This window comes from Ixodes scapularis, unplaced genomic scaffold (assembly GCF_016920785.2).
Source record: "Ixodes scapularis isolate PalLabHiFi unplaced genomic scaffold, ASM1692078v2 PGA_scaffold1__304_contigs__length_218370807, whole genome shotgun sequence".
Lineage (NCBI taxonomy): Eukaryota > Metazoa > Arthropoda > Arachnida > Ixodida > Ixodidae > Ixodes > Ixodes scapularis.
In genome coordinates this window covers 12,017,331-12,029,870 of record NW_024609846.1, presented here as the reverse complement: position 1 = coordinate 12,029,870, position 12,540 = coordinate 12,017,331, and the positions used below count along the sequence as shown (strand labels likewise).

Here is a 12,540-nt window from a genome sequence, read left to right as displayed (position 1 = left end):
CGGACGCGGGGGAGACGCGGAGGGGAAAGCGGCAGCGATCCGGCCGTTCCGGGATCCGGTTTCTCCGCAGACGTCCTCTTTTCGTCGTCAAAGAACACAAAACTAGCGTCGCCCAAATGAATACTGGTCTTCAGTCTACCGTTGGAACAGCCATCTACAGCTACCATTTTGCAGAATCCTTCCAGTACCGTGTTCTTTTTTATTTTATTTTGTTTGCCCATAGTTGTTCGTTGCCCGCTTCGCGTCCAGCGTAGCAAAGCAAAAAAACAATTATGCTGCTTTATTTGCGGTTTAGTAATCATTTTCGGTCCGATTTATACTTTTCATGGTTATTCAAGCGGAAAGTAGAACAGTATTCCTAAAAAATCGCGGACCAAAACGTGACCGAGGGCACGTTTCTCGTTTCGACCAATCCCTGACGCGTCTCTTGTGACGTCGCGCTTCTTGGCCCCGAATCGATCACGTGAGCTCCGCTTCTCCTGGCTTCTCCCGCAACTCTCGGGGCGTCGCTCCAGTCGATCCCGGTACGATTATAACCGCGACTGTTTAATTGATTTGCGCGGCATAGAAGCGTCGGTTTCGGCTGGAATTTGGGCAGCGTGACATGAGACGTGCCTGGAACCCAGTTCAATCGCCAAAAAGATGTCCGAAATTGCCTTCATTGTCCGTTTAACACAGCGCACAAATGGCTCAATTCAACCGTTTTCAATAACGGAAGCATTCTTGCTCTTGCTTTTCTTTACAAAATAGAATTCTTCTGGCTCTATGAGATACCAAAGAATATGTCATCCTTCGGTTCTTTGGTCCCCGGCATACGGGAAATTGCTCCAGACACCGTAATATCCGGAGTCATCGCCCACTCCCCTGCCGCTTGAAATTCAGGAAAAAGTGGGGCGGGCCATGTCTCAAAGGGTAAGCACAAAATTTTTTTTAAAAAAGCGGAAAAAAGAAAGGATTCATTATTCTGCGCATATTTAGTGCAGCTGCACAAGAGATACATTAAACTCAAAACTCTAATTAGTTTTATTGTTTTATACAAAAAATGCCTATGAAAGTATGTTTTACTATCACAAAGTCCGTTGCTTGCATACGCGCTATGAACACAACCGACTGGCATACAGTGCAAACGTCTGTTCCGTGAAAGCACATTTTTAACACTGCTATGTTCTCCTCGTGAGAAAAAAAAACGTCCAAAAGAAAATAGAGAGACCAACAAGGTGCAGCGAGCGAGTGGGCGGACGAAAGAAGCAACCAAGAACGATGCTGGGGAAGCGAGACAGTTGGCAATCGCGTGGGAAAACACTTTGGCGTCGGGCGCCTTGTCAATCGGAAGGTCTTGCGCAACTTTCTTGTTTGATGAATACATGCGTGCATCTGTGCACGGCATGCAATCAACGCTGGTTAAGGCGGGGTTGCTGCGTGGCGTGGACAGCACCACGAACACAGAGCTCAAAATGGGGCACTCTACAAACGACTGTGAAAGGCTTTCCAGCAAAGCTTTATTTACCCGTTGGCTTTGTCTTAAAGATTGCACAACCGTGGTCGCAACTTGCCGGGAGAAGGAGCGGGTTCACGGCGACCTTTCTTCGGCGGAGACAAGCTTTGACTTTACACTCCGCGGTTACATTCTAGGATATGGGGCATTTGCTTACCTTGCAACCCCTGAATGGGTTACTGCTTGTGCTATCTTTCCAACCTCTTTTTTTTTCTTTTTTTTTTTTCGTTGGGACAAATTATTTGTAACAAAACAAACTTTTATTTTGTTATCTCCATCGTTTTCTTTCTGCACGGATGCAATATGACTTCAGGGTCGCTCGCGGAGGAAATCCGTAAACAAAGTGAAGTGTCTTTCCATCCTTCGTTTTACTTTATCTCGGACATCCTCCAACTGTAAGGTCCGCAGCCGTGTCATTCGGGTGGGATGAATGTTCTCGGATCGCGGAGTCCACGTTGGGGTATTTGTAGGGGTGGGCAATGACTGCGTTTTTTTGGAAATCAATATTGGCCCAAAAAGGGGAGTGGGCGACGACTCGGGGATGGGCGATGACTCAAGATATTATGGTACTAGAACCACTCATTGCTAAAATTAACCGATACGTACGCCATAACATTTCCCAGGGGAAAGGGTCATTTACCTGTAGACACTAAGGACCCGCTTTATTTCCTTTCGAGACAATGTGATAATTACAGCGGATGGATCGAAAGAACTATGCTTACTGGGCTGCCAATGGCTGGACGTGAATGTAGTTGTCTTGCACAAACATGGGCACCATGGAGTAGTCGTGGAAGAAGAGCGCCGACTTTTCCCCCAAGGAGAGCGATTGGCCGCCCTCTGCCGAGGACAAGATCTTGCGTACCACATCAAAGGGACCCTGCACGAGAACAAAATTCCCTGAATTTTGAGGTTATATCCCTAAACCACATTCATATCCCTATATTGAGGGTGAAATGCAGGGTGAGAGGCAAACACTCCCGAGACAATAAAAGTCCTAGAGTATTCAGAGGCCTACCAGCCTGATGTCCTTTGTGCCCTTCCCGGTATCAGCCTTGACTTGCTCACTGCTGATCCCCTTTGTGCGAGCAGTCCAGAGTGAAAGGTTGTGCAGCACCTGCAGAATGGGCAGATGGAAGGACAATATATGCACTTCTTGGGTGTCGTAGTACCTAGCACTAATCCGTCAGAGCGTGTACAAGTAGAGGGAAGTCAACTGTCCCCAACTCCACAGGGTCCCTCCAATACTATATCTACAGCAGAGACCTGGAAATTATGAGGTTTGGAGCACATCCATTGTTGTCAACAAATCAGAGTGGTGGCTACCTCACACCACTGGATGCATCGTATCACACACCTCTATCCACTCATCTTTCCAGATGTCGCAGGAACTATACTGGTTAAACAACCACAAAATTTCCTGAGCAAGCAACAATACTATGAAAGTCTCAAGCAAGATTGGGTCACCATCGCCAAAATAAGATTGAGCACAAAACCTGTCGCATTAATATGTTGTACTCCAATTTCAAATCAGTTCACGACAAGCATTGAACATCATGAGGTCAATGGACCAACAGTGGTCGACGGACACAAGCCCCACGAAGTTCAAACCAAGCCACATACCTGCCGAACATCCTGATTGGAAGCCATGATGATCTCTTGCACTACAGCAGGAGTAACAGACAGCCCTTCCTTGCACGCGATGGACATCATGGCTGCCTGTTTTGAAAGCGTAATTTGAAAACATACTTAAAATGCTCACTGTACACGTTTGGTCGCAATACAATGTGCCAAACTCCAAGCCAATAATAAAAAAACTCCAGGCAAAAAATAAAATGGCTAGACACTGCTGCTATGGTGTGAGAGCAAGTAACATAATTTTCAGTTGCTCCTGTTGATCATAGCTGAAAGAATTGCTTTAATTTTTATTGAAATATACGTAGCTCTGCACGCAATATATATACTGGCTCATGTGACGTCTCACATATTCGAAGCCCTCCTATATTATTGGAAGGTCATTGTCATTCCATCAAGAAGACAGCCCACCACAGTAAGCGGAACCAAATGCCGACGCTTCAGAACTGGTTAGCCTGTAAGAAGGTGTAATCGAAATATCCTTTCATCACTGAACAGGCAGCAATCCTTACAAAAACTAGACATCAACAAGATGCCATGCACTCCCCTTCCAGTGCAACACTCATGTAGAAATTAAGGAAACTCCCTCGATTTTTGCATTGATACAAGATCATGACTTTTGTGTGGAGCAGGGGTATCGAACACACGGCCCGGGACTCTGAGATGCAGCCCATGAGCATCCCGCGGCTACGAGCCCCCGTTCTCAAGCCTCACGTGCGACATGCACCATAAATAATAGTTCTATATTGTTTATTTGTTACCACTCAAAAAGGAAGTCTGCTTTGTTAATGCATTTTGCCCTATTCTGTTTTTTTGTTCATTTTTTTGGACCAAGTATCGCTTAGTCTAAATATTTGCTCCTCAGCCCTTTCTCATGTAAATCAACCGGAATGGCAATACCACTTCTAGGGTATACAAGAGCGAGCCCTTTGCTCAAGGAGGCACCTTGGCTGCGCAAACTCTTGCACAGGAGCAGCAACCGCCAAAGATAAAGTTATGAGCTCGAGCTTCTAGCTGTCAGAAAATACCTTCAAAATGAAAGTACTTTTTTATGTGTCAGAAAAACACAAATCGCTGCAAGAAGAGGTATTTTTTCTATGCCTGTTGAGCCTCGTGAATTGTGTGACAGGGCAAGGACTCTTGAAAAGCACCAGTACTGTGGTATGGTGGTGTTCTAAATCTTTTTATAACATCAGGTGTGGGCCCAAAGTAGTCGTATTAGTCGTAAATGCAAATAAAAGCTAAAGAGGGCAAAACAATGAGCTCATAAAAAGCAGAAAGCATAAGGTTCCTTCCTAGAAATTATCTAGGGTGTTGCTGTGACAGTTAGTTGCTCGTATATGCTGTTTGTTTATTTTTTTTTTTGTCATAAAATAGCAAAACATTGCTGCTCCCCCCCCCCCCCCTCCCCCCCGCCTCCGGCGGCCCTCGTCCCATTTGGGGGTGGGGTATCTGGCCCCCAAGCTCGAATGAATTTGAGACCCCTGATGTAGGGGATGGGTGAAATGCACTAAAACATAAAATAATTCTCTCAGTTGAACAGTGGAATCTCGTTCATTCAAACTCGCGGATAATTCAAACTAACGTGCACGTCCCGTCCTATGCGTTTCTTGGAAGGAAACTCCCGGTAAATCAAACTTTGCATTATTCAAAAAAGTTTTGGTACCCCTCGAGTTCAAATTAACGAGATTCCATTGTATAAATTGGGTTTGTTATAAGAGCACTTCATTACTATGGTAATGAACCTCCTTTATGTAACTTGATGTTTTTTTTCTCCCTTTGGGCACAAACAAACTGATTTCAATTGCAAGGCTTGTTACAGGTAAAATGGCATGTCATATACATGGTGTTTCTTTTTAAGCTTAACGTATTTGTTTAAAAAGAGCCATGAAAACTACACTAATGAGCTTTGTGCAGGTGAGTTATACGGCCAGGGAGACATAATCTAGGGCTCCAAAATATTGAAAAGAAACACATGGTTCTAATTAGAAACTTGCCGAGCGTCATCGAAAACCACCGAATCAGTCCATATTAGAATGACTTGGAGCACGTGGGAAACACAGTGGTGCGCTAAAGTTACCATTTGTGCAGCAGGAGCAAGACTACTAGTGCGATAACGCACCCAAGCAGTTTTTTAAGCTCTTATCATAGCCTCAGCCTTGCGCCTATGGCATGAATGGTGACTTTAGTGCACTACTGGGCTTCCCACAAGCTCCAAGTCTTTCTAAAATTTACTGATTTAGTGATTTTTTTTTTTTTTTATAATGCTCAGCAAGTTTCCGATTGGAACCATATATCTATTTTCACTATAATTAAAAAGTTAATGAGCAAATTCTAGCTAATTATTCGACTTATGGTGACAATTAGCCCCTTATATTACGTCCCCCTCTCCGTATAAATCACCTGCACAAACCGCATCAGTGTAGCTTTCACGGCTTTTCTTAAACAAATCTGCTAAGCTTAAAAAGAAACACCCTGAAGATATAATTCTATTCATCCTGTTTTGTTTTGTTTTTTTTGCTTTTTTTTCAGAAGAAATAGGGAAGAGGAGTTGCTTACATTCGAAGCACGGCTACATTTGTCTATAAACTCTTTCATTCTCACTTCTGTCTCGAGATCACAGTAGGTACTTTGAACTGCATTGGCACGACAGTCAGCCACAAGCGGACTAGCCACAGCTGAGCTACGCCCCACCTGTATCTGCTTGATTTGCGGCCTGTAGAATCGCAGGTCGAAGCAGTAGTTCACCAGGGAGCGCATCTTGGGGTGGGATCGGTCATTGCAGATGCACACAATGGGGATGCGGGTGCTCTTGATCAGCGCTATCAGCTCCTGGAGAAGACGGACCCATCCAGGAAACCAATGTCAATCAAGTGCACCCCGTGGGCTACACTACAGGGTGCCTCCAAAAAAAAAATGTACATGCTAAAATGGCTCGCAAAAATTTAAATCTTGACGAATCTTGTAGCCACTTTTCTCAAAAATGTCTTTAACTGGTCACATTGTTGTACTAAAATTTCAAGTTGGAACTTCAAGTACAAAGAACTTAAGAAAATAAAAACCGATTTTTTCAACGACAGAGTGGCCTGTCGGGAAGACACCGAACGACAGCCATGTTTCGTTGACTCATCCACAGATGTTGCTACAGATTCACTGGACGCTGACTGGACGCGCCGAGCGAAAAACCGCGCTTCTATCCGAGTTTTTGGTTCCGCGGAATATTTGCCAACGTAAAGTTGTTTGGGTTTTCAGTTAAGTTCCACAATGCAGAAAGTGTCATGCCATAAATATATTTTGAAAGCGTAAAGAAGCTTACCTGGACACCTCCCCTGTCCTGGTTGCCAGCCATGCCATCCACTTCATCCATGATGAGCATGTGCTTGGAGGAGAGGCCTTCACCTTCACAAACCAGACAAGCCAACTCGTTAGTCAATGGCGCAACCTTACAACACCCCAAGAAACCGCTGCCGCAACCTGACTCGTCCTTTCTACTTTGCCCAACAGTTTCCCCAACTTGTGCACGGTGCCACGATCGAAATCCAAAGGCCGGCTAACCGACGAACGCCCGTTTGGTGCAGATAAGACGCTCGGAAGCAATTGGCAGTAAGGTTTACTTCGCTTCTCATTAAGAGCCTTATATTAATTGAGCGTAGCATCAAAGATAACATTAACGCAAATAAATACTAAACTGCATCGGCTACCTAACGTTTCTTTCTACGCCCGTTCTCGTGTCCTCCACTGTTTATGAGTACAAAAGAGGCACAGAAACTGCAGACAAGTGGCACTTCATCTTTATCTGTTCGACGCTTATTTTTCGTTTGAATGTTGCTCAAGCGCGTTGCATTTCCTCGTAGGTGCTCACGGCGAGAAAGTACACACCAGCGCCATCTATTGGGTGGCCCTGAAGCACTACCGATAAACACATATTTTCGTTCACACGTTCGTTCTTTCACCGTGAGCTTGAAATACTTCTGGCAACATTGGAAGAGACCGTTCCTTGTAGAGAACGCATAGATATGACCTCGCAGATACTGCGAAACCCTCCGTCTAGTTACGCGCGCATTGAAATGGTTTCCGGGGCTACCAGGTGCCAGTGTTCCAGTGTGCTCCCTTGTCAAGAGATGTGTCGCGAGTCGCGGTGAGCCGGCCTTTGGATTTCGATAGTGGCACCGTGCACAAGTTGTGGGATTCGAGTATACCACTGTACCAGGGCAAAGGCGGCAGCCACGAGTAGGCCCGCAACATCGGCGTCCCGCCGCCGTCGGCCGACGGGGCTATTAAAGACGAGAGGTAAACGGGCACGGGCCATAGTCGCACCTGTGAGCGTCTGGTTGCCCAGCAGCTCAGCCACCTCCTGCTTCAGACTCTTCTTGGACCTCGTGTCCGAAGCATTCAGCTCCAGCACGCTGAAGCCGGCCTCCTGCATTTCGGGGATCAAAAGAATTTTGAAACCCCTTCTTCGGCCCAAACATGCGCACGCTTGTTCTAGAGTACTTCCCAACCAAACATTTGCTTCAGTGAAAGAGGCACGAAAGACAAAGTCTGCTTTACTGCTCAACAGCGCCTGTGTCGATGAATAGTAACGAACATCCAGTCTTCGCTATGTTTCATAGCGAGACGTTAGAGGTGCGCGAAAAGGGATTCAATCGAATGAGAATTGAATATGGACATATCCTTCAAATAATTTTTAATTTAATAATTTTTAATTTTGTAATAAATAACACCAAGCCATATAAAAGCTCAGAAATGACTCTTCTACAAATAAGCCATATTCAGTTACATCTCGTATGGTCTTGATTCGGTTAGGTAACATTTAATCCGTTAACTTCGTACATTTACGCATTTAACACTCTTTGGACTGTAGAACTTGTTCCGAACTGATTCCAAGCAGTTTCATGCTGTCAAATGAATGCTTTGGAAGCTCGCTCCAGTACCCACGCTCTAGCCTGGAACAAATGATTGGCATATTCTATTTTTTAGATTGCTTGCTCAACTGGCAAGCCTGCCCGCCACTGACGCCATGGCACTGAAAAGTGTGGGTATACAGTGGACTCCCATTAAACGAAACTCGCTTAAACGGAAAATTCGGATAAACGGAACTCTAAAGGTTGTTTCGGTTGGTTTCCTATGTATTTAATGATAAATTCTTCGGGTAATCGGAACCCCCCTTTTTGCTTACTTCGGTTAAACGGGACCGAAACCGAAACTACCCATGGCGACCGCGGACATCGGAAATAGCTACAGCAGTCTCACAACCATGGAGTACGCAATAGCCAAGACTGAGGACACTTTAAAGGAAAAGGGGTTGTGTTAGAACAAAATTTATACAAATATTATTATAAAAAAAAAAAAGTTGTTAGGCTAGGTGACGCGAGGTGCCGCTCGTTACAAAGGGTACGGGGGGTACGGTACAGCCATTCATCCATCCATCCAAGCCATTATATTAAGGCAATCCAATCCAGTCTTTCTACCGCCATTAGGGTTAGCGCCTCGTCTGTTGCGCGTCACGTTTACCATCGAGTACACAAACCAGCGTCCGCTTGCCGTGTTGTGATGGAAGCGGTAAAAAAGCGGCCGCACCAAGCGATCTCGCTTGCTACGAAAATGAAGATCCTTCAAGAGCTGGATCGTGGTGACCTCTCGAAGACGGAGATCGCAAGGAAGTTCGATATCCCGAAGTCTACACTCTCAAGGATATCAAAGGACAAAGAAAAGATTCAAGACGCTGTAAAGCGCGGAAGCTTTGCCACCGACCGAAGGAGGATGCGAAAGACGCCTTTTGAGGAAATAGAGAACGTCCTTTTTCTCTGGTTTAAGCACGCGCGAAGTGCTAATTTCCCGATCAGCGGCCCCATCCTCGAAGAAAAGGCTGGAGAGATTGCGTCTCAGTTGGGAATAGATAACTTCAAAATGAGCGACGGTTGGCTCAGCCGTTTTAAAAAGCGCCACGGCCTAGTCTTTAAGACTATTTCTGGGGAAGGTGCAGCAGTCAACAGAAACCTTTGTACCTCCAAGGCATGCACACCTACTTCGTCAAAAAGCGATTACAAAATGCAAAACAAACTACCATTACCTCTTTTTTCTAGTCAGCTACATTAGCTGGACATCATGCTTGTGAAATAAAGTCATATTTCACTCATTTTATGTGCTTTGCTTTAATGAAACTTCTGATAAACGGAACAAATTTTTCTGTCCCTTCGAGTTCCGTTTAAGAGGAGTCCACTGTATTTGAATGTTGGTTTTTTGCCAATGTCACAATAACTATTATGAATTTCACGATACTAAATAGCAAACCGGAAAGGATAAAGGCCGGGGAGTCAGAAAATATAGTTAGTTGAAGTAGCTCAAGAAATCGGCGGAGTACCCCTTTAAGGATCAAATAAATTAAATGAGGAGTAACTAGGACATTTGCCCTAGTTAAACTTCATGTGTGTTAGTGGTGGCATCTTGTCCAAGAACAGATGTGGTGAGTATATAACCGGATTCCACAGCCTTACTATGTCACAAACTGAGGTTACAGTCAAACCCATTTATAACGAACAGCAGGAAATGCTACGATCAGTTCGATATAGCAAGTAATTCTATATAGCAAAAACCATTTACAACGCACTTCCACGATGCGTTCATTGTAAGGCGAGAGCTTCTCTTTCTTTCTCATCTCTTCACTTCCGCCTTGTAACAATGCGCAGGAAAGATTTTTTTTTCTTGTTTTTTTTTTTTTTTCATGTGTGCAGACTTTTTTTTTTTAGCTTATCTTTTTTTCCGAATCGCTTCTCTTCGTAGGCAATCGTAGGCAACCGTTTTGGGATGAAAAGTTCCTTTTTTATGCGCGTGCGTGCGGAGTGTATTTTTTAGCTTTCTCCCCTTTGAATCGCTTGTCTTCGCTCAATTTTGTTCGCAACTTGAGCTTTTGGAATTTTCTTTCTTTCCTACTTTTTTGAGGGGAAAGGACAGGCTAGAAGATGATCGTTGTTGCGTCTTTGGAGGCCTTCTCGGGGGGAAAAAGTTTGATATAGCCAATATGTTGTTCGTTATAAAAAGTAATTTTTACATGCATTGTTATTTAAATTTTCCGTGAGTTCGATATCGACAATAATTAGCTGTACGTGGGTTCATTCTAAACGGGTTTCACTGTACAAGGTCATCTAAATGTTGGGCTTTTGTAAATCAACGTCAGCGTACAATGCAGGGCTGGGCTGTGAACGTACCCGAGCAACCAGGTTGGCAGTGGTGGTCTTGCCAACTCCGGGAGCACCAGAGAGCAGGGCAGCCTTGAATGCAGAGCCGTCTCCCCCTCCACCTCCCCACTTGGCTGCATCAAAAGGAGAAACAGGCTCACCGTTTAAGGGGACATGCACCAGGGGAAACAATCTTTTTTTTTTTGTTATTTACTATATCAAAAGGGTGCTTAATCTTCTCTTTATAAGTTTATGGTGCTTAATCTTCTCTTTATAAATCCAGTGTTAGATTTGATATTGCTTGTTCTTTAGGTTCTCGATGCAATGTACATGCAGAAAAAATCATGTTCTTGGGCACACATGAGGCATGGCAACACACTTAAAAAAGCCTAGTAAAACTAATTTGCTCCTGTTAAACCACTGAGTGCAATAAACAACAAAAGTAATGTGTGCAATGCTATTTAAGAATAATTAAAGGTCGCAAAAATACTATTTCAAGGGGCTAACTAATGTTTCTTAAATTTTTCATAAATATAAAAAATATACTTTCTGACCAAACCTAGATAGTTGCATTCTACAATTTTTAAAGTATATGTATGCCAAATTTGGCTGCGGTAGGACAATATTAAGAACATAAATTCTTGTGCACAATCTGTGAAGATGTCCCGAAATTACATAAAAAGAAAAATTTGTCAAAATGTTACCACAGATGTGTAGCCATACTTTTTTGGGCTGCACAAAATAGTACTTTGATACTAAATTTACGCGAGAAATTGAACCTACAGGAGACTGCAATAGAGAGGAGACGGCTAGGCCTACTTGTCAATGTAATGATGATGGCAGGCGACGTCACAACTTGAAGAACCACGCAGAGAAAAATGGCTCAAATTCACGCTGTTCAGGGTTGTCTGGAGGTCTTCAAATGCGTATTTGATTAATTTGACTATCATAACCGGCCATAATTATTTTTATACATCAAATAGAAAGATTCAAAAAATTAAAACAAACGCCATAAAACCCAAAATCACATTTTATGCAAAATATTGCCATTTTTCGACCCGCACCTCCCCTTCCGCCTTCATTTCCCTTAGTCAAATGATTATGGCATGTAGGAGTCAATTACATACTCCTACATATTTAACACAGCCAGCATAATACGGCAACTTTATAAAGCCTAGAGAAAAAAAAAATAAGTTAAAGCACTGACCCTAAAAACTTATGCTAAATATACTTAGAAGACAACAAAAAGGGCATAACGGTTTCAGCTTGTGACCGAACTACCAGCTCGGAAATGACACTGTGACTTTGTCACTGTAACCACTGTGTCACAATATTTTCTTCTTTTTACACCAAAAATTCACATCGGCCTCCTGATGCTGCTTGAAGTGACGTAATCTGCGAGCTGAGATTATTCTTCCTGAAAACAGAGTGCATCTAAGATTTACATATTTTTCACGCGAAAAGAGCAACTCTAAGGGGGGAAGCAAATGTTTAGGGGTCGCTAAGCAGATGCTAAAGATTTGGAATGTGCACCTAGCGGGAACTGTTAAATGTTCTACGCTCCCTTCAACGTCTCCACCTCAAAATGCCACCTTCCGGCATAAAGTCTCCCAAAAGGATGGTTCCCACACTTGTCAGTGCTTGAGACTGAGTGTGTAACAACCTGTTGTCATCTCTTATGAAGAGAGAATATATTGGCACCATCTACCAATTCCGCACTAAGCGCCCACCCCCAAAATTTGAAACATCTGAAAAAATATGCACAGTACATATATATATGTAAAAGTGATGACCTCACATGCGCCCATCCCCTATTTTTTCGCAATTATCTTCAAATTTCGAGTGGGCGCTTGCTCGGTGTTTTACGGTATATGGCAGAAGTGGAACACTGGTAATTTTCATACATTTCCTATATTTGTGTGTGAATCGGCCTTGAAAGGTGTATTGGCTGTTTTTTGAGCGACTCAAACAAATTGCATTTTCTGAATACCCAAACTTTAGTCTTCATGGTATGCTGTTTGTTGTCTTCAAATTTGAAATAGCTATTGGGCAGGAGATCGAACTATAGGGGGCGCTCTGACCCGTTTGTTTTCCCCACGCTCGGTGTTTACTCAACACAAGGCCTGTACACATGCCAACAGGCCTTATGGGCATGGCCATGTCATCTTCTACAATAGAGCGCGGGGCACAGTTTAATGTAAAAAATACTAACAATCGACGAAGCGACGTTAAGTG

The 12,540-nt window shown here is 43.7% G+C and overlaps 1 protein-coding gene across 2 annotated transcripts in view; it reads right to left on the bottom strand.

The window, feature by feature from the left end:
- The window catches only part of LOC8025839 (replication factor C subunit 1), a 53,917-nt gene that overhangs the window by 17,208 nt on the left and 24,169 nt on the right, over positions 1 to 12,540 (bottom strand). For both annotated transcript variants that reach the window (XM_040205891.2, XM_040205890.2), the window contains exons 14-20: positions 10,336 to 10,439; positions 7,445 to 7,547; positions 6,444 to 6,526; positions 5,822 to 5,959; positions 3,116 to 3,211; positions 2,511 to 2,609; positions 2,218 to 2,372 (exon numbers count right to left, since the gene is read on the bottom strand). In XM_040205891.2, coding sequence (XP_040061825.1) covers positions 2,218 to 2,372; positions 2,511 to 2,609; positions 3,116 to 3,211; positions 5,822 to 5,959; positions 6,444 to 6,526; positions 7,445 to 7,547; positions 10,336 to 10,439 — 778 coding nt within the window. The remainder of the gene's footprint in view (positions 1 to 2,217; positions 2,373 to 2,510; positions 2,610 to 3,115; positions 3,212 to 5,821; positions 5,960 to 6,443; positions 6,527 to 7,444; positions 7,548 to 10,335; positions 10,440 to 12,540) is intronic.